The sequence below is a fragment of the Quercus lobata genome, chromosome 11 (genome assembly GCF_001633185.2).
Source record: "Quercus lobata isolate SW786 chromosome 11, ValleyOak3.0 Primary Assembly, whole genome shotgun sequence".
NCBI classification, from domain to species: Eukaryota; Viridiplantae; Streptophyta; class Magnoliopsida; order Fagales; family Fagaceae; genus Quercus; species Quercus lobata.
The window spans coordinates 29,906,899-29,929,472 of record NC_044914.1 but is presented as its reverse complement, the minus strand read 5'-3'; the positions used below and the strand labels follow the sequence as shown (position 1 = coordinate 29,929,472).

The window sequence follows — 22,574 nt, the reverse complement described above, 5'->3', positions numbered from 1 at the left end:
CTATAGCGACGTTTTTCCGCAAAAAATTTTTCTAAGTGTCACCATACCAGGTTCAGAGAGTCCTATAGTGGTGTTTTTAAGCCCTATAGTGACGTTTTAAAGCCCTACAGCAGCGTTTTTGAACTCAACTTCCCTAAAATCGAGTTCCATGCATTTTTTTTTTTATTTTTTTAAGTTTTATTAGTCATAACTCGATTTTCTACTAATCGAGTATTTCATTGAAACTCGATTTTAAGGTAATCGAATATCGAAACAGGGGCATATTCCCATATAGTTTCGAAATAGGGGCATATTGCTAAATTTTTTAAAAATTAAGGGCAAAAGGCTAGAATTCTCTCTCTCTCTCTCTCTCTATATATATATATATATATATGTAGTATTGCTTTTTACGCAAAAGTGTAATTGTTGTTGTAAATAATAATACAACGAGGATTTATACTAGAAATTATAAGATTTTTTTTTTTGACACATTTATGGGAATGAGTATATATTTTTGATAATTGGAGAGGAGGATCTAAGCTTGAGGCATCATTTGGGACTTCATAAGGGAATGAAATGGAATGAAACGATCATAAGGGAATGAAAATGAATGAAATGGAATGGAATGTATTTAGGTAAGGGAAAGAAATGGAAAAGAATGGAATGGAATGGAATTAAGTAACCTTGATTGGACGTTTTAAAATAAATGAATGGAATGGAATGAAAATGAATGGAATGTAAGTAATTTTGTTTGGGAGTAACATGGAGGGAATGAAATGAAATCATTTTATGACAATATTACAATTAGACCCTTACTTTAAAATAAATGGTTGAATATATAGGGGTATTTTGGGAGTTTTAGTAAAAAATTCATTAAATCTAATTCCATTCCCTCCCATATCTCCCAATTTCAGGGAGAATGAAAATTTGAGGTCTTAAAGAAATAAAGAGAGGAATAAGTGTTTCCTCATACCCATTCAATTCCCTCCCACTTAAACTTCCAAACAAGGGAATGAACTTTCTATTCCCTCCATTAAAACTCCCAAACAAGAGAAGGGAAGAATATTCTAAAATTATTCTTTTCATTCCATTCCACTCTCTTCTCCTAAATGAGGCCTGAATATCTTTATTAAAAACACTAAAAAACTCTTGATGAATGATCATATATTTTCAAGTTATACTAATATGTTATATCCACAATGAAAAATATTTTCAAGTGGTACCATTAACATATGAATATGTCATCATCCCTATCCACCAAAAACGTACTAAGGACATAATATTATTGTTTGTATTAGTAAATGAAGGCTAATGAGATATTGTGTTATTGTATTTGCATGATCTATGTTGAGGTCATTCCAAAGTGAAATTTCCATATGCGTCCTCCTCATGTGAGACTCACATGTGAGTCCCACGTAAGATTTGCGCAGGAGATACCTTCTCTTAGTGGCGGTTCTAGGAAATGTTTTTTAGGGTGGTCACTAAGAAACTTAAATTATACAAAATTTAATAAATAGACAATTTGAATATATCAATGTCACAAAAAAAAATGCAAATACATGAAATATTATAATTTTTTTGTACTAACAAAGAAAATAAGAAGAAAAAGAAAACTAATAAATGATAAAGTTCAAATTGAAAATGCTGATATGAGAATAATAAAGTGATCACAACAATTTCATAACAAATCTTATGCAACAAGTTGTTAGCCTGTTATTGGTGGGTAAAACATGTCAATATTGAACCTAAATTAAAATTAGTAATAGCTTACCACATAAGATTTATTGTGAAATTATTGTGAAAATGTTGTGGATGTAGCATTACTCTTATATTTATTAAACTCTAATTCTTATGAGTCTCAAGTAAAAGTGTTCAAATTTTTTATTAGAGTAGTCAAAATAAGTTAATTTAGTAAATAATATGTTTTTTAAAAGTATATATATATAATTTTTCCAAGTCAAAGTGGTCACAGAATATATTAATATAAAATAATTATTTATATATATATATATATATATATTTTGGACAAGTGAGGGTGGTCCTAGTACCTGTATGTGAGGACCACCTCACATACAGGTAGAGGCGTAGAGTCGCCAGTGCCTTCTCCATTCCAAACCACACATCATGATTTATCATTTGCTAACTACTACCATCCACTATGTTGTCTTTAGCATTATAATTATGTAGTTGTAGGCTTGTAGCATGCTTCTATCCTGTGTCCTGTTAACCTCTATATATATATAGTTTTATTTCAAGAGGAAACATCAATATGGAGTACATTTGAAATATCTGATGGTATAGTTTCAACCCAAACATGTAATATCTAATGATAGATACAACAAAATTACTACCAGAACTTTTGAGTAGAGTTTGTGTTAAAATCTCATCTCTTCTCCTCTATTTGTGTATGTATTTTGTTTCTACAAAAAAAAAAAAAAAAAAAAAAAAAAAAAAAAAAAGAAGAAGAAGAAGAAGAAGAAGAAGAAGAAGAAGAGAGAAGATAATTAGGTAGTAAATAAAGTTGGCAGGTGCACAAAATTAATGTTTTCCCACATGGATGCAAATGGTTAAATAATTTAAAATGGATGTAAGAATTCGTGGCAAATTAAATGGTGTAAGTTCTAGACATGATATATGCACCGCATAAGGGTATGCTTCAGCTTCACTCATATAATATACTAGTTGCTAACTTGTGTAGCTTTTATATATATATATATATATATATATATATATATATATATATATTTTTAATATTTCCCATGAGTGGCCTTTGCCAGACGTATCCAAAAATATAATAAAATGAATAGATGATGTTATAGTTCCGCCAGGAAGCATGGAGATGATTTTATTTTATTTTTTTATGGGAAATGGAGATGACTTTTGATTAACTGATAAACCACAAATTTGCATGATAAGGGAGGCTGAGGACGTTAGTATTTCATTAACATATGATCCATCAAATATGCCACAGATTTAGATTGGATTGAGATTTGCAACGAACCTGAGAAAATAGTCTGTTAACTTCGAAAATCACTGCTCAGGAGAATAAAGCATTTGATTTGATCACATAATTGTCTAAACATTCTCACTTTAGCCTGAAAATAAAATTTAAAATCAAATACCTGCAAACACTGCGTGAATGTTATTAACCAGTAAACTGAAAGTATTTGAAATTGTAACAGATTAACAAAGCATGTCCATGATAATAACCAAAACATAATAAGAGGTATACATTACATATAAAAGTTTTATGGGTCCATACAACTCCCAACTTTATGACACAACAAATGTTTCGAATTAATGGTCTCTCTCCCTTCATCTTTCTAGCAATCGCTTTTGTTTATACCAGGCAATAGCAAAGATATACAAGACTATGCAAGAGAACGTGCCGCCTCCACAAGTCCATAGAAATCTTGTATTCCCAGGTGGTACGTCATTGAATAGATTGAATCTGATGTTCATACCTAAAATTCCAGCCACAACAATAAAGGAATTCACCACAACGGTTGCTGTTGATAATAGAACCCCCATTTGCAGGAGATGGTTCTGTTTGTCATCAAGCATTATGTTGAGGTAGTCCTCTGTGTCGTCTACATACTCCCTCAGCTTTCAAGAGACCAACCATCAGAAAAGAGTGATATACTTATAACTAAGTACTAACAATGGAAAAGTCAATAAATAGGATGCTTGAAACAAAAGGAAACCATAACACAGATTGAAAATTAAAGTTCCAACACATTTATAAGTTAAAGTTATTAAGTATTTAAGAAAATAAATATATGAAAATTTAAGTGGAATCTGTGCAATGCATACATTACATTGAATAACTTTTTAATGAATATAGAAGGTTGTGTTAAAATCAAATTATTTTCAAAGTTAAATGTTCCATCTTCTATCAAATAACAGAAATTTTAAAGCTCATAAACCACGAGTAGTTCATTCTTTGCAAAAGCTCAAGTGAGACGAGCAAAAAACAACATATTAAAAGGAAGCGACCCACTAAATATAAGGATCACATGATTTTGGTAACTCCTCTTCCTTGTCTAGGAGGCAGTATATACATATTGATACTTTTAGGATGAAAGTCAAGAATCTGTATGGGTGAATTTCTGCACTATCAGTGCTTTCTAGTCCCGAAATTTCTGCTGGGCAGTTTGAATGCTAATGGTCAACCATAAAAATTGAACCACAAGCATTAGAATCTTTTTTTTTTTTTTTTTTTTTTTGAGTGGGATGGTGGAAATATATCAGCATTACTAAGTATGAAAAAAAGAGAGCCTAAAGAAAATGAAAGCCAAAAAGAAAATTTAGCTGTAAAATGGGGTTCATACCGTGGATACTGTGTTTAATGTACCATCAATTTGCACGAAGTACGGCTCCAAGAGCATTTCAAGCTCCTTAACATCAAAGTTCTTGACCATAGCACTGTGAGTATCGTTAGCAGACTCACTAACTTCAGATGAGATTTCAGCTGCCACCCTGGTAATACACAATGAGAATTCTAAGTGTCATAGAAGACAGCTAGTAATACCAAACAGCTAAAAATCAGTGTTCATATCATAAAAGTGAGTAATATTATCACATGCCTATCATCAATGGCTGATTGAAATTCTTCATCATCCGTGTCATCTCTCTCATTTATAGAGGAAGTAGAAGAATTTTCTAGGCTTTGTTGAAACTTTTCAGTTAGATACATCTCAGCCATATCTCCATCATCATTTAGTAAGTGTTCTAATTCATCCCTTACCTGATAATGAGCATAACTACAATCAATAGAAATTTACAAATGAAGAACACGACATTGTGGTTCAATTGTTTGAGGTGATTTGAAGTTTAAACCGACAACCACAATGTATCATGGTCACAATCAATGACATGATATAAAAATAAAACATCTGTATTGGTTCATAATCTGAAAATAAAGTAACCTTTTGAACACGTCCTGTTATTGCAACCAAGCGGCTTTTGATTTGACGAACACGTTCCAAGTTGAGCGTACTAATACTTGAAGTCAGTTTATCTAAGGCTGGATGAGCCTCTTTCTCCAATGTCCTGGCCTGGTTTGGAGACAAATAACAAAAGGATAAATGAACAGTAAATAAAATTATGAAGAAAAAGAAAGTGAGATTAACAGTTTAAAACTTTTTTTTTTTTTTTTTTTTTGAGAAACAAATCAAATAGTTAAGTGTCTTCATATTGTTGATTTATTGTGTGCTAGTAGCTGCAACATGGACATAAATGTTAATAATTTTATTGTAAGGCAAAGGAATTTATTAGTCAGAAGATAAATGTAATTAGAGCATACCACAAGAATATAAATTGTGATCCCTCGTAAAATAAATTAAATAACATTTATAACAGAAGGCCCGTAATAATTTAAAAAAAAAAAAAAAAAAAAACTATAGAACTGGAGGAAAGGACATTTACTTCACTATCTAAGCGACTACAAGTAGCCTCAAGGCATGCTTCCAATGCAACAAACTCAAATGGAAGAACCTCTGATCCATCTTTACTCTCAACTTCATCCTCCATCTTAATTGACTCATCTTGATCCATGAACTTTGAAAATCTTTTGGAGAACCTTTGAGAACTACCAATCCTTGATTTCAAATCTTCCAATTCATGTACATTATTCTTGTTAGAAACTTCATCATCAGCCTCCTATAAAAGCAACAAAATAACAAACAGAAAACACATAAATAATTAACAAATTAATCCTTCCCCTTTCTTGGAAAAAGTATCTTATGTATTAGCTATATGCAGCATCTCTCTCACATTATGTTGGTCCCACTTAGGTACTCATATAATGTGATAGAGATGTTTTATATAGCTGATACATAAGATACTGAGTCCTTTCCTTAGGACTAAACTCACTCATAAAAAGGAAGGAAATAATAAATCAGCAAAAGAAAAGGAAATTAAGGTCTACTCTTCAAGTTTCTTAAACATTTATTAGCTCAGTAATCAAGTTGAATAATAATTTGAAAATTGAAGGCCTTCCAAAGGCAAGAGGATCATCACCAAAGAACACTAATCTTGAAACAACTACGCTGGCCATTGCATTACTAATTATAAGCAGAATGAAACATGTAGAAATCCCAATTCCAAGACCAACCTCAGGATTTTGGGGAAAAAAATCCCAGCAGAGAATTTTTATAAAAAATAATTAAATTAATATTTTATATGATTGCGGTTGAAAGGCAAACAGAGGTTAATACTTGACACAGCTGCATTCACATGGTTGAAAGGAAAGTTCTCCAGTAACACATTTCGAATCAAAATGAGTTCACCCTTAAGAGTGAAGAGTTCAATTCTGCAGCATTAACCATTTTTTTTTAAAAAAATCATAACTTCACTCTCCATCATACATTTACTAGAGAAAACAATTACTACTGGTCTACTACTATTCAAATTATAACTTTATTGAGGCTCAAACCTTTTTTTACACCCTTTGTTGTTGCCAAAGTTTGTAGGCTTTTGTATTAGTATATAAACTTAATAGTCACTGTCTTATACAATCATCAGGGATGCCTGCAAACACACACACACAGACTTCAAAGGCTACACATTACCACATCCAGCCAGCTTTTGTTGTTTGTGTAGTAACCTTGTAAATTAGAACTTCACGAAAAATAACTCAAATGAGACAACAAATTTTATAATTTTTTTTTCATACTTGCCGAGGTTCCAGATAGTAATTGACATACAATAAATTACATGAAAATATCAATCATCTGTAAGCATATATTTTTTTTATGAACCCAATCCATAAAAAAAAAAATTAATAATAATAATAATAATATGTGTTGCAAATTTATATCATTTTGATAGCTTTGTCAACGGAGTAGGAATCTGAAAAGGACCACTGACTTCATCTATTCTAAATTTCACGTACATGACGTGCACAACTGCCGAACATCACAATATATTTTACATATAAATAACACAACAAGAACATTTCAAATAATGTTAATTTTTTTTTTTGTGGGTAGTTAGAAATTCTATTTATTACCAATTAATAATATGTTATCCTACCTTCTCCCCGAAAGCCAAACACTTTGTGCGTGGAAAGGTGGCCTATAGGTGCAGTGGTAATGCTAAACTTTTACTTAACATTATCATAAGTAACCAGATGATATGTGACAAAATTAACTAAAAAAAAAAAAAAAGTTACATGTTAATGTGATACAAATTGACTTGGGTCTAATGCCTCCGGCACACTGGACTCGATGGCATCAAGTTTAGTGCACTAAAGCGAGCAATAGGAGTTGGTATCTTGTGGACCAGACGTATGAAGAGCCCCCCCTGGCCGCTCTTTACGCCCAAAGCATAAGAAAATTTTCCAAACACTTAAGACCCTATCTTTTCCCAATGTGATATTGCATGGGTTTTGTTTCAAACATTGCTTCTAACGAGTAAAGTTCAAACCTGGGCATGACAGGAATAGTAATGAAAGTGAAGCCGTTTCTGAAGCTCCTCAATAAAGGGTGTGACAGATGGGTCCCTTGAGTTCAGCAAAAGAACCTCGTTGTGCGTAACAATGGCTTTAATATTCTCAAGATTGATCACTATGGCCCTCTCACGCCCCAAAATGCTTGATGGGTATGACAGGACTGGGTCCAGGCTCCGAAGGTCCCTGCCTGGCAAGCCCGTGCGGCTCATGATCTCAGACTTTCCGGCCTCTAACACCTGGGCCTGGCCTGTTGTGTTCAGCACCAACCAGGCTCGAACTGTTCCCTTCTTTTTAGGCCCGCTCGCTGTGGCTCGGACCTGCTGTGGACTTTGGGTCAGAGCTAACTCAGACTTGTGAGCAGGAATAGAACCACCCATGATCAAAATCTTCTTCACCAGTATTTCTCTGCTCCTCCTCTGGCTCTAAGACTAGTAGTGGTAAGTGGTAAATGGGTTTATTTATTGATTAGTTAGAGCCTGGAGGAGAGTCAAGAGTGAGTCCTACTCCTAGGTTGCAACTGAACAGGTTGGTACCGTGTCTGGTTCAGGCTGCTACCGTAGTTACTTGAAAATATGTACTCCTAATATTAATATGATTGAAAATTTGAAATGTCAACTTGGGGAAAGTTTGATTGTACCGGAATTTTTAATCTTTTAAAATTAGTATAGAAGAAGACCTTTAGCATTAAAACCATTATTACATTCATTGTGGTTTTCTTATTTGCGTTGCGTGCGCATCGGTGATTTGTTGCTTCATTCTATCCAACGTGTGCAGTTAACAAAACTAGCCTAGTTCTTAAACGCATCCGGTTGGAGTTTAGCCAAAAACTTTTCTGACAGATTAGGATATCTAAATTAAAATTAGAGAAGGGAAATAAGAAGCAGTTATTCAGTGTCGGTGCATCTTTTAAGACTAATTAATAAATGAGTAGTGAAATTCTTATTGTTATTTTCATCTATGGCTTATAGTTGGTTAGTAAATCAATTGTGATTTTCTCTCAGTATAATGGGCATAATTTTTTTTTTTTTTTTTTTTTTTATAAAGATAATGGGCATAATAGTTGTGTATAAATGGATCAAACTTTCCATTAACTATCTATGACCCTATAAATAGATCCATTTGGCCAAGATCCTTCTAACTCAATTATCAGATTAAGATCTTCTCTAAAGTTTTTAGGGTACTTTTCTTTGAATTTTAACCTTTCATTTATAATAAAAGTCCAGATTTTGTCATACCATTAATCCACTAGCAAGTTCCCTAAAATGATGTTTAAAAAATAACAACTCATAAATGATGATTATTACCATATCTCTTTTACCTAAACAAGGTCTCTGTAAAAAAACACAAGAAGTCATTTAAGTGTATTTGGTTGGGGTGAAAACATAAATATAAAGAGTCCATTTGGTTGAGATAATGAAAAAGTGGGAGGATTAAATAATTGAGAGAATAGAAAATATTTAATTTTTCACTCATTTGTGTTTGATTGGGAGGATAGAAAAGTCTTTTGTTTGGTTGAAAAAGAAAATGAGAAGATAAATAATGTAGTTTGTATAAATTTACTTTCATACCCTTTCAAAATAAATAAAGGTTTATTATAATATATATTTGAAAAATGTTTATCTATACTACTATTTAAGGGGCTTCTCCTATTTAGATTCCTCACTTTTTTAGTTCAAAAATGCCCCTACACACCTATGTTTAAGTATCTATACTACTATTTAAGGGGTTTCTCTTATTTGGATTCTTCAATTTCGATACCCAAAATACTCTCAAATTTACCTGTTTGTAAATCTTAAATAATAGGATTAGACATGTAAAATTACTAATTTAAAAACTCCTAAATTTTAGATAAATTTGAAAAAATGTTTCCTACAAAATAGGAACACTCCCACTAACCCATTTATTCTAATCAACTGTGCCCTTTTTTTTTCTTTAAAACAAAATTAGAAAAACAAGTTAAATAACACACATTTCCTCTCTTCTCTCCCACTAATCCATTTATCTTATATGTTTTTTTTTTTTCCTTTTCACCTCGTTATCATCACCTGTCTCACCATTCTCAAATTGAAATTTAAAATTTAAAATTAACCAAAACTACTCAATGATAACTTCTGCAAATTGAAGATTTATCCCATAAAAAGGTCACCAGCCCCACACACATTGATCTATTTCTTTTTGGTTTTATATGAACATCTATTTCTCTTTCTCTACAAAGAACCGCTTACAAATATACTTATAGGGCTTACATCTCCAATCTAGGTTGATAACTTTCAAAAAAAAAAATAATAATTTAATTATTCACTTTCTCCTCTGATATGAAGTTGGTGTTTATTTGCTTCTCTTTCAGTGGTTTTCAATGATGAATTTCATTTGGTTTGGTGGAAAGGTTGTGATCGAAGATAGCAGTTTGCAACCAGTATCACATCTCTTTCTTTCTCTCTCACACACTCTTTCTTTTACTTTTTCGTTCCTGTACAAGATAAATTTCTCACTCCCAATATCTTTGGGATTATATTTGTATTTTGTGGTTAGAACTTAGAAAATTTAAAAAGTTACAACTTTTTGCGTTTAATTGTTGCTTCTGTAAAAAAATAAAAAAAAATAAAAAAATAAAAATAATTGTTGCTTCTGTTCATTGATGGCATTATACAAAGGTATGAAAAATTGTCTAAACATTAATGAAACAAAACTAAATTTAGTTGCTCTTGCTTCCGATTGGTCCATTAGGTCATTACATTTTCACTTGATTTTTGTAGTAAATCTGAGTGTTTGAAAGATAATGTTTTACATATCTAATTTGCTCACTGTATTTGGTTGGAAATCAACCCAAACTTTTACTATTGTGTTTTTCAATGTGCATTACGACAGAATATTGGTAATATCATTCCAATTGATATTTATAGTTAACAAAAGTTAAATTGGATAAATGATTTATTGGTTACGTGCGTGCTCAGAAGCTTTTTTTTTTTTTTTTTGGTAAGGGTTTAATTTAGAGTATCCATTATAATTTTGGATCACTACATTTTCCAATAACAAAAAAAAACCTAGGGGTGTGATGAGTATTATATGTGGTGAAATAATTTTTCATCACATCCCTAGGTATTTTTGTAATTGAAAAATGTATTGATCCAAAATTATAATGAATACTTTAAATTAACCCTTACCCAAAAAAAAGAAGAACCTCTGAGCACGCACATGAGCGCGTGCTCAGAGGCTAGTTATAATAATATATTATAATAATAAGTTCTTCCTAATGCATGTCTACGTTTGAACAATTCAAAAATTTTTTTTTTTGGTCTAATTAAAAACACTACAACTTTAATCTTGCCTTTTAGTTTTGTAATGAATTTCTCATACGTGGAGTCTTGCATGGCCTCCCTGTTTTAGCCACTCATGTTTTTTTTTTTTTTTTTGGCCTATTTATTTTGGCTTTAACCAATTTGAGCAATTTGTTCTCTTTTCACTATTCACTACTCTCACTGATTCGCCATTAGCAGTACTGCAAAACACCTTCCCAGATGCTCAAATTCTCTTTTCATGTCTGCAGCTGTGTTAAGAAAGGAAATTCTCGGCATCCAAAAGAAAAACATAACTTTGGCAAGGGAAAGACAACAGGGAACAAGGACAAAAGAGTCATTCGGGCTTCTTTTTTCATTTTCTTTCCGATTTTCTCTCCAATTTGGAAAGATGCATTTTTGTGGGATTGGATGGAAAATACTGGGGCCCACCATTTTCTTTCCTCTGTGTTTCCAACTCAACCAATTAAGGATAGATGAAATTTTCTCCTCAATTTTCTTCTCTATCTTTTCCATTTTTCCTATTTTCAACCAATCCAAACATACTCCAAATATTATGAGTGTGTTTGGTTGGGAGAGGATAGTGGGGTGAAAATGGTAGTCTATAAAATTTCTCTCCAATCCCACCAAAATTCAATCCTCAAAAATGAAGAGAAAATAGTGGGAGAAGAATACCCCAATCCTCCCCCACATATTTGTAGTGTTGGTCTCTTTTTCTTTTTCCATTTTAAGTTAGGGATTTAGGGATTTGGCTTTATTCCTTTTACCTCAACTTTGGTTTTTTTTTTTCTTCCTAAAAAGATATATTTAAAAAAAAAAGTATTTACTAGGGTCATAAGAATAAATTTATACAATATAGATTGTCTATCATCTCATTTTTCTTTTCAATTAAATAAAAGAATTTTCCAACTCCTAGGAAACTTTGTTCCCTTCTCGATCAATGTGCATGAGCATGACACTCATATAAAGTTGTGATTTACAAATATGTATTTTGTTGGCTTTTATTCTGTGCCAAATTTGATTGTAATTTTATTCAATCTCTGTATTTGTTGTGGGAATTTATTATAAGGGTTGTGTGATAGTGAGAGAGAGTGTGAAGACTCAAGTTATTGAAGACTAAAGAGTTTTCGCAGGTATATCGCGACTAAGCATCCTGCGAAAGGAAGCATGTGCCTTGCACATGACTAGAATGCGAAGAGTCAGGCCAGATGGAGACAGCTATGTCTCGCGAGTATCTTGCGGGTAAGGCCTTCCCGCGAGACATTCTGTTTTGCCAGCCTGTCCAGTCTGATACACACTTTTTGTGCCTACACTATTTATACACACATTACCCATAAATGTAAGAGAGAGCTTCAGAGAGAAAACCCTAGCTAAAACACTTGAGAGTTAGAAATTGTTAATCCAAACAATTCTTTATACATTTGTTTGTGGATTTTCCTCATCTCCTACGTCTCTATTTCCATACCATTGAGAGGTCAATAGCCCAAACACTTACCACACCTTTTGAGAGTGTCCAGTGAGGTTTTGGTGCTGCTGGGAAATATTGGAAGAAGCCAAGGATGACAGATGCAACATGGAGCTTGTTGCCGGATCCAGAGAGCTAGACAAGACACGGTTTCGAGAAGCCTTGTTGGAGTAGGAGCTTGGAGGGCTTAGGTACAGAGGGTAGATTAGGCTTGGAGAGTCTCTTGCTTGCCCATGTATCCCAACTAATTGACTAGTGGATCGATTTCCGCTTGGAGGGCGGCGGAGAGGTTTTTTGCCGAATTCTTCAATTTCCTCTTCGATAACACGTCTCGGTGTTATCTGTGTTTGTATTTCTCTTCCCTACTCTTGTTCATTTCATTTTACTGCTGTGTTGCTTTAAATATGGATTAGAGTAGCTCTCGTGTTTGTATGCTTGTATTTACATTATTCTGCACTTAGTATTAAGTTAGTGTAAAATCAACCAAGCCATAATTTGAATTGGGGGTCTAAACAAGCTCTTGTGTTTTCACACATTTCGAGCTTTCAACTCAATTTACTAAATAAGCAAAGTTAACATTCCATTTCTCCAGCACTCCTCACATGTGGTTCTTTTGCATTTAAGGCTACAGTGTTACAGGCTTATAGCGAGAAATTATAAGGTCTTTATGGTGGACAAGTGATGTGGTCCACTATTCCAATAAAAAACTTCCACTTGTTTAAAATTGTGGAGTTTTAAATAAACACTAAATACTGACTCAGTAATTTTAAATAGGTAGGAGTCTTTTACTAGAATGAGGGATAAATGACGTGGTCCACCATGAGGACCGTGTAATTTCTCGCTTATAGCCATTATCATTTCTAATAGTTGCTCCAACCTCAGCTGACTAAACTTCCTATAAAATGGCTCCATCCCAGGTGGTGGTGGCTAAACTCTGTTCTCACTCATTCTTTAAAATTATCCAATAACTAAAAGGATTTGTCAAACAAATTGAAAAGGAGGGGAAAGGGAACCTAACTGGGATGACTTTTCCTTCTTTTTTCAAAGCCTGTTTAAGTAAAAGATATAAGGTAATAATTATCATTTATGAGTAATTATATTTTTAACATTATTTTAGGGGATTTGCTAGTGGATTAATGACATGGCAAAATTTTGACTTCTTTTATTATAAAAACTAGTCACTAATCCATGCGATGCACGGGAGTAGCTACTAAATTTGTTTGAAATGAGATTTAGGAAAAAAAATTGGAGTAGTAAGCAAAAATGCATAAAATTATTAAAAAAAAAAATATTGAAAAAAATAACACAAAGTTTCTATTGGCCGAAAATGTGTATATTGAATGAAAAGGTGTTTATTGACTGACAAGGTATCTTTTGAATAAAAAAGTGTCTTTTTTTTTTAATTAGAAAAAAAAAATGTCTACTGTATAACAATGTACCTATTGACCTAAAAGGTGCCTATTAAAAAATGAAAAGTCACAACTGTTCGGTGTTTATAAGCATTTATAAATATTATTAATTTGATATTATAAGAAAGTATTTACATTCATAAATAGGATTACAATCGTATTAGTGGCTATCAAAAGAAATAATAATAATAAACTGTGACAGAAAAGAAGAAAAAAAATTCTAATTTTTGCTCCATCCTCGTTGGAAAACCTCTCTGGCTTATTTTGGAGTTTACGGTGGGATAGTCTTCTTCATCCTCAATAAATTACATCACCGCTTTGCGGATGAATCTCTAACAGATTTGCATCTTGGCAAATAGGCAACATGCTGGTGCCAACCACATCACATTCTCATAGATGAGTTTTTGTGAAAGTGAAAGGCAGAATTGGGTTTTAGCAAAGTTCAATTACGTTTTGCTTTTTTTTTTTTTTTTTTTTTTTTTTTTTTAAAAATATTGTGCTGACGTGGAAAATTGTGGGAGCTTTGGAGGTTTCGGTTATATATATATATATATAGATGAAATATTAAAATTAAAAAAACTCTATACGATTAAGTACCCTAGAAACTTTTTCTCAAAAAAGAAAAAAAGAAAAAAAGGTACCCTAGAAACTTTAGAAGATCTTGATCCCTCAACTACCACCTCTTGGCATTTCTAACCAAAACGTCTAGGGTTCAAATTCCTCCTCCCATTATAACTATTGAATTATCAACATCCAACTATACCATTACTCAACACAACAATAAAATTATATAGATACATTATATGATTTACCTATAATACAATAATGTATATTTGACATATTTTTATTTATTTATAGAGTTTTAACTTATGACACCTGCTTCTGATGATTATACTCATTATTATCAGACTAAGACATCAATCAGTTTTTGGTGTAGGTAGAGATTGAACCCCAAATTTATTATTCAATCATAAAATTTTTTACTAGTTAACCTAACTGAAACTCACTATTTTTGACAATTTTCAAGTAAAGAAAATTGTTCTATTTGGTAAAACTTTGGGTTATTAGTGCATAATAACCTTAAGACATTGGATGACACAGTTAGGCAATGTATGATGCAAGGAGCTAGTCAAATAGAAAATATGCTACACATATTTATGGGTTTTGCGACTTTTGCCAATGGTAAAGGACTTGAATCTTTTTAATTAGAGTGAGATTTATATCTAATAGTCTCATTAGTTTCATTCTAATTTTACTTTCGTGCCTATAATCTAATCTAGTGATTCAATTCTAAATTTAAATTTATTGTAATTTATAGTATATATTTTATTGTATTATCACTAATATTTAAATTTTTAACTGTTGTTTCACTATTTTTCCTCTCATAAGAAAGGGAAAAGTATACAACATCTCTGAGGTTTCTTTGAAAACACATTATCCCTCTTGAAGTTTTGAGTGTAATACTTATTATTTATGTGTAAACTATTAATCATCTTTGAAATTAACAAAAAAAGAAAAGAAAAAAGAGTAACTCAAGTGATAACATGTATATTTAGAGTTACATTTTTCACACAAACAATGCCACATGGAGGGTTTTGTGTTACAATTTAAAAACTCACAGGGGGTTTAAGTGTCACATAATTAGCGGTTTACACATTGGACAATATCACATAGGATTGAGCTTTACACTTAAAACCTCAATGTGATTCTATGTATTACGATAAAACCACAGGGGCTTTTGTAGCTACTGCCAAAAAGACTGTTTTAAAAAGGGGCTTTTGTAGCTACTGCCAAAAAGACTGTTTTAAAAAGTTAAAACCCCAATTTTTAAGGGTAAACATCATTGAAACTCCTAAGGTGTAGCGAAATTAAACTCACTGTACCTGATTTTCAAGAAATGATGCTCCACTTCCAAAATGAATAATATATTTAACACTCCGTTTCCTAAATAATTCAAAAAAAAAGAAAAAAAAAAGGAGGGGGGGTGGGGGGTGGGGGAGGGGCACTGAGTGTCATAATTTTGATAATTTGGGGCAATAGTGTCATTTTTAAAAAATTAGGTATAACAACTCTAATTTTGCTATACCTTGACAGTGTCAATGTAATTTACCATTTTTTAGGTGATTGTTTGATTGAGATTTACTATCACATAAGAAAATAGTTGGTAAACATTAAACAACATTGCTGAAAAGAAATAAAAATACGGTGACCTAACTTTTCAAACATTTAGATACTTAAAAGAAATTAAAATAAAAAATTACAAACATCGCATGACTGGTATATCAATTAGCAATTGGAAGTCTCTCAAATTGTGACTAAGTCATAAACAAACCATGTCCATGATAATAATTAAAATGCAATAAGAGGTATAGAATAATAGCAAACAAACAAAATTGTGTCTATACAAAGTATTTTCAACATAATATATAATAAATGTTTTACGATCAATGGCCCCTTGATCTCCATTATTATATCAATCGCTTATATTTATACCAGCTATAAGCAAAGAGATATAGGACTATGCACCCAATACTGCCACCCCCAGCAGTCCATAACCAATTTTTCTCTCCATTTATTATATCATTGAATAGAGCAATTCTAACGTTTATGCTTAAGAACCCAACTGAAATAATAAAGGCAGTTAGTAGAAGGGTAGCTGTTGTTAACATGACCCCCATTTGCAGTAGTTTATTCTGTTTGTCATCCAACATTATGTTGATGAAGTCCTCTGTGTTATGTACGTACTCCCTTAGCTTTCAAAATACAATCACCAAAAAAGAACGATACATTAACAATGGAAAAATTAATGGTGTTCTTGAAATAATAGAGAATATTAGCGACGTTAAATGGAGTTCAATGCTAAATTTTCAACACATTTTTATGCTTATTAAGGAGATATATATATATATATATATATATATAAATTAGAGTGCATTTTTGTGATGCTTGCATGATATTGAACAATTTTAATAAGGTTTAGTTAAAAACCATTACAATCCGAGTTAAAATTTCCATCTTAAATAAGATAAATAAAACTTCAAAGCTCGTAAATAATATAAGTTCGTTTCCTTATGTTAGAATCTAAAGCAAAGAAAGAGAGAATAGAGAGAAAGTGGACAAAGGGATTATGTGGTTCAATTTTGGCTTGCGTTCACTAGAAGAAAGCCTTTTGTTAGGTTCTAAATATTTAGGATTAAATGTTTAGTTTCCAAATATTTGTATGTTGGCAAATTGATAATAAAAACATGTCTAGATTAGGTATTAGACATTGCTCAAGTTTGTTCAAGTCAAGTTTTAAGAACTTTCAAGTTGCAGAAAATAGAAGCAAGCTACTGTGAAGCTCGACTGATCGAACATCATTGCAGAATTTTAAGTCAAGCTCAAGCCTGCGAAAACGTTTAAGGGTTTCAGTCTAACATTACTAGGTATAAAAGAAAAATCCTAACTATATTTTACAAGCTCTTGGAAGTTTTGTGAGTTACTCCTGTGAGATTTGTGAGGTTTATGTACCTTCTAACTCAACAAGCACTTACCAAAACAAGATATCTACAATCAAGAACTAGTGAAAACAAGTTACTGCATAAAGATCTACTAATGGTGATTTGAAACCTTTGAGTGGGAAGTCAAAGTCACAAGCGTGGGAGTTTGTGTTCAGTAAATCCAAGATAGAAGAGTTTGTGAAGTCGGAGCTACATGTGATCGGGGTAGTAAATTCTACAAGAGGTAACTTCAGATTTAGGGTTTAAATCTATTGTAATTTTCATTCTATCATAGTGAATTTGTTTACCTTGAAGATAGTTAGGTTAAATCCTCCTCAAGTTTTTTTTCCTTAAAACGGTTAGTTCTTATTGGTTTTCCTAGGTTATCATATTACAGTCTTCTATAATATTCCGCACTAAGTAATATATTTGCATGTGTTTAATTTAGATCTCATAATTAATCTAAGTAATTATTTGACTAATTTATTAGGTTAAACTAATATGGTTTAAGGGTTCTAAACATAAACAAACACCTTTGATAGCTATATCTTCTCACCATACTTAACTGTTTTATTACAATTATCCTATAATGTTACAATGAACGTGCAATGGAGGAATATTGAAAAACGACTATAAACGAGAGCCTAAGAATGGCTACATCATGGACAAAGGAGGGAATGTTGTGGCTGAAGTATGGTACGTACACTAATGACTTGAGGAATATCGACAAAGGAAGACAGCGTGATGAAACACTTGAACGAGTAACGGCTGGTCAACGGTCAATATCTAACTAGTCAATGGTCTTGTTTGGTCAAAGTCAAACTATTCAAGAAGAATGTTTAGTGTGCAGGAGTGTTCAACTTTAAACGCATGCTTGTGGAGGAAGTTTTATTAAGAATTTGTTTAACATCTGCTTATTTTATTGAAATTAAATTTTTTTTGCTGGAAGTATTGTAGATAAAGACAAAAGTTAATTGAAATAATATAGTAAGACTTATGAATAGTATCAAAAAGTATAATGAAATCTATAAGTAGTAGTAAAAATAAGCTGAATAGTAAAATAAGTTGATTTTTTTTTTTTTTTTTTTTTTTTTTTTTTTTTAAAATTTGAAGCCAAACACACACTTAGTAGTTGGAATGAAAATGATCAAACTATGACAATTGAACCACAAGCATCAAAGACTTCTTTAGATATTGGGTATTTATCATGTTCTATTAAAGTTTTAAAATGATACTAGGTGTTGAGATTTGCATGCTCAAATAAGTGGGAATAAACTACAAAGCTATGGATACAAAAAGCTTTATACTTTAGTATAACAAGTAATTGGTGAGAGGAATTTCACCTTAATAATATGTTGTTAAAATTAATCTGATAAACTGCATAGGCTTTAACTAGGGGGACTATTATAAGTACTTCAAGTTCTTCATATAAGAAATTTTTTTTAAAAAAAAAAAAAAAAATTATGTTCATGTCTACAATAAGTGGTAAGGTAAAATAAGACTACGTACCGTTGATAGTTTGTTCAGTGTACCATCAATTTGCACAAAATATGGCTCTAAGAGCATTTCAAGCTCCTTTACATCAAGGTTCTTATTCATGTAACTTTGAGTACTGCTAGTATGGTTCCCATGGGGGTTCTCAAGGTTTTGGCCTTCATCATCAGATAAAATAGAAAACCTACAAGTTTCCAAAGAGATTTTAGTTGGCATCCTGATAAAATAAATGAAAATTTTAAATGTCACATATATATGGTAGTTTAAAACAACTAAAAAATTGGAATTCATATGATAAATATGGCAGTGGTGCTATCACATGCCTATCATCGAAATTTGATTCCATATCATCTCCCTCATTCATATTGAAACCATAAACCAACTTTTCGGTAAGATACATTTGAGCCATATCTTCATCATCATCTAGCAAGTGTTCTAACTCATCCTTTACCTGCAGATGAGTATGACCACAATTAAAAGTATAAAAAAAAAAAAAAAATGAATACATTATTATAGTATGATTCTTTAGTGTAATCTAATGTATAAATCAACAATGGTGAAGTCCTATCATCACAGTGAATTAAACCATATTGTAAGGAAAAAACATGTTTTTTTTTTGGGGTTCAGAACCTTTAATCCTCTCAACCTTTTGAACACGTCCAGACATTTCAATCAAGCGGCTTTTAATTTGGCGGACACGTTCCAAATTGAGAGTACTTAACACTGAGGTCAAGTTATCTAAGGTTGGATAAGCCTCTTGCTCCAAAGTGATTGTCTGAATTGGAAAAATATAACAATAAAGAATAAAGGAAATTAGTAAAACAACATATGTAAATTCAAGTTCATAAAAGACTAAGAAAAGACTATATATCAAACTGGAAAAAAGAAGTAAAATTTACTTCGCTCTCTAAGCAGTTACAAACAGTCTCAAGGCATGCCTCCAATGCAACAAACTCAAATGGAAGAACCTTTGATCCATCTTGATTCTTTACATCAGTTTTTCCCTCCACCTTAGGAGACTCGTCTTGATCTTCAAACTTCGAAAATTCTTTGGAGAAATTCAAACCATCAACATCGCCCTTCTATAATAGTAACACAATAAGGAACAAAAATCTCTCATCTTAGGACCAAATTCTCTTATTTAAAATAAATACAATAAGAAATAAACAAAAAAAAAAGCAAGAAAATTAATGTCTTCTATTCCAATTGCTTAAAGATTTATTAGCATGGTAAGTAATTTGGATAATAATTTGAACTTAGGCTTTTATAAGAAGACTGCCCAAGAAAAAAAAAATGCAACCACTACTCTAACATTACATTACAAATTAAAATCAGAATCAAATTAAGGGTAATAATCTTGTCCCAAGATTAACCTTAAAAATTGAAAAGGAAAAGGAAAAAAAAAAAAATATATATATATATATATATATATATATATATATATTATAGGCCAAAAATTAAAAAAAAAAAAAATTGGAATCATTCTAACCATATGGTTGAATTGAAAGAAAAAAAAAAAAAATTTATACATGTGAACTCATGTGTACAAATTTTAACCTTCAAGGCTCTTACCTTAAATAGTATAGTCATAATAATTTTATAAGGACATAGTTTAGATACAAAATTTATTGTAACCTTAGATTACAACTTTATTCAATAAAATAAATATTACTACATATTTTAAAAATTTAACTGTTAAATTGCATATTTTTTACACTCTTAATACACATGTTAAAATTTGTGTCAATCGGATATTATTTACTATATGATCTAGAGGCTTATATTTTATGTATAATTTTAAATTACAAAAAACTTACAATTTAAACAATTTAATGATGACATAGCTATTAATTTTTAATTTTCTAGAAGTTTTACAAGCATGGAGGATATAAGAAGAAGATGTAATCCAATGAGGGATTTGTTAAAATTCACTTCCAATAAGAAGATATTAAATAAGATTGTAGCATAAAGTTACAACCAATTTTGTAGTTAAAGTTTATCCATTTTATAATATCAAGAATACAAAATTTTGATGTCGTGGATCTCACCATGGCAAGATCCCTTGGATCAACTCTTGGAGAGTAACCCATAGATACAAGATTCTACCTGCTAGAATTTTGTATTAAGTAATCCAAAAGAACTCCTAGTGGGAATTGAGCCTAGGATGTTTAGGTAAGTATCTTGAATACAAATTGGCCATTATAAATGGAATTTTTTAATTTTTTTTAAAAAATCATGAATGGATTTAAAGTGACATGTATCATTCTTTCTCATTTACCATCAAATATATTATAAAATATTAAAAAAAAAAAACTAAAAATTAAATCTCAGTTGAAACCTGAGCTATGGTAGCATGGTGAAAACGTTGAATCCGGTTTTGGAGCTCCTCAATGAATGGCATCACAGTTGGGTCCCTAGAATTCAATAAGAGAACCTCGAGTCCTGTAATTATTGCCTTTATATGCTCCAAATTGATCACAATGGCTTTTTCACGGCCCATAATGGTTGATGGGTATGAGAGAAGTGGGTCGAGGACTCGAAGGTCTCGGGCCAGAAGGCCCGTTCGCCGCATGATCGCATACTTCCCGGCCTCAACAACTTGGGCCTCACCCTTTTTGTTCATCAGCATCCAGGCCTGAATTCCTGTACTCTTTTTACGTGGCCCAGTTGGTAGTGGCCGGACTTGATTTGGTCTGAAATCATTAGTTTGGCCGATGTGGGACTTGGATTTATGAGGAAGAGGATGATAATCACCACCAGAGATCATCTCTCTCTATTCCTTTGCATCACTCTGTACCTCTTCAATGGCTATAATCTAAGTAATATCCAAACCAATGCTACCATTTTAATAACTTTTATAGATAGTGCAATACGAGGAAATGAAGTCCCAGGTTGAAACTGAACAAGATGGCACCTATTCTGGTTGCTATCTGAGGTGCACATATATAATATGCTTTTGTATAGGCAATCTTGTTGGCAACTTGGCATAGGTAATATCTGATTTTGAGCTCTTAGGACTATATTAGTGTAGAGAAACACCTTGAAGTTTTTTTTTTTTTTCGATAGATGTAAATGTTGTGTCAGCCATTGTCATTAATCGATCAGTGATTTGTTGCTTTATTGTATTGTATTTTACATGTGCACTGATGCAGATGTCAACTTAATATTGACGAGGATTTGGTTCATATCATCGTATTCAACGACTTGGTGGTTTGCTTTCTGTCTTATATTATTATTATATTTTATAATTTAAAGTTAGAGAGAGATTAAAAAAAAAAAAAAAAAGAGGTTAGAGAGAGATGAATTGAACACTTGACACCTTGGTTAAAAATACTAAAAAATGTCAACTAATTGAGTTACAATATTCTTGATCTATCTTTATATATTATTATTAGCTTCTTCACACAAGTTACATAATTGTTTAGTTCTCATTTGGGAGGAGAGAATGGAATGAAATAGAAATAAATGAAAAGAATAATTTCAGAATATTATTTCATCTCCTTGTTTAAGAGTTTTAATGGAGGAAATGAAAAATACATTTATTTGTTTAGGAGTTTAAGTGTGAGGGAATAAAATGGGTAGGAAGGAACACTCATTACTTTCTATTCCCTTAAAACCTTACATTTTCATTCTCCCTAGAATTGGAAGGAATGAGAGAGAATGAAATTAGATTTAATGAATTTTTTATTAAAACTCCCAAAATATCTCTATGAGGGCGTTTGGATTGCGCTGAAAGTGGTTGAATGCATTGTTGCGTTTTCCAGCTTTTTTTTTTTTTTTTTTTCTCTATCAGCCGCACTATTTGACCAATTCAACTGTGAACAGTGCATTCGTGCACTGTTCATAGACCCACAAATTTCACTTTTCAGCAACTTTTTCATTAAAAATGAGTCTCACGATACTATTCACACATTTAAAAATTATTTTGCTACAGTGTTTTCAGTTTCAGTTTTCAGTTTCAGCAAAAATAAGCTCAATCCAAATGGACCTTATATATTC

At 31.8% G+C, this 22,574-nt stretch overlaps 2 protein-coding genes across 2 annotated transcripts; both read right to left on the bottom strand.

The window, feature by feature from the left end:
- Nucleotides 1-3,106: 3,106 nt before the first annotated feature.
- On the bottom strand, nt 3,107-7,994 carry LOC115968892 (magnesium transporter MRS2-3-like). The gene is made up of 6 exons (XM_031088431.1): nt 7,408-7,994; nt 5,407-5,640; nt 4,908-5,036; nt 4,566-4,726; nt 4,311-4,458; nt 3,107-3,585 (listed from the first exon to the last, which is right to left on the bottom strand). Exons 1-6 carry the CDS (start codon nt 7,807-7,809, stop codon nt 3,295-3,297), a joined length of 1,365 nt encoding a protein of 454 aa, XP_030944291.1. The 5' UTR covers nt 7,810-7,994; the 3' UTR covers nt 3,107-3,294.
- Nucleotides 7,995-16,070: 8,076 nt separating this feature from the next.
- Nucleotides 16,071-21,351, bottom strand: LOC115967248 (magnesium transporter MRS2-3-like). Its single transcript, XM_031086308.1, has 6 exons — nt 20,914-21,351; nt 19,475-19,657; nt 19,222-19,350; nt 18,899-19,026; nt 18,591-18,792; nt 16,071-16,355 (listed from the first exon to the last, which is right to left on the bottom strand). Exons 1-6 carry the CDS (start codon nt 21,340-21,342, stop codon nt 16,071-16,073), a joined length of 1,356 nt encoding a protein of 451 aa, XP_030942168.1. The 5' UTR covers nt 21,343-21,351.
- Nucleotides 21,352-22,574: the final 1,223 nt, after the last annotated feature.

Bases quoted from the DNA above. Each gene is read 5' to 3' on its own strand.
- LOC115968892 (XM_031088431.1), bottom strand. From the start codon at position 7,809: ATGGGTGGTTCTATTCCTGCTCACAAGTCTGAGTTAGCTCTGACCCAA. The intron at 5,641-7,407 runs GTTTGAACTTTA...TTGCTTTTATAG, and splicing joins ACTATTCCTGTCATGCCCAG to GAGGCTGATGATGAAGTTTC. The intron at 5,037-5,406 runs GTAAATGTCCTT...TCTCCAAACCAG, and splicing joins GTAGTCGCTTAGATAGTGAA to GCCAGGACATTGGAGAAAGA.
- LOC115967248 (XM_031086308.1), bottom strand. From the start codon at position 21,342: ATGATCTCTGGTGGTGATTATCATCCTCTTCCTCATAAATCCAAGTCC. The intron at 19,351-19,474 runs GTAAATTTTACT...TTTCCAATTCAG, and splicing joins GTAACTGCTTAGAGAGCGAA to ACAATCACTTTGGAGCAAGA. The intron at 16,356-18,590 runs GTACGTAGTCTT...GTATTTTGAAAG, and splicing joins CACTGAACAAACTATCAACG to CTAAGGGAGTACGTACATAA.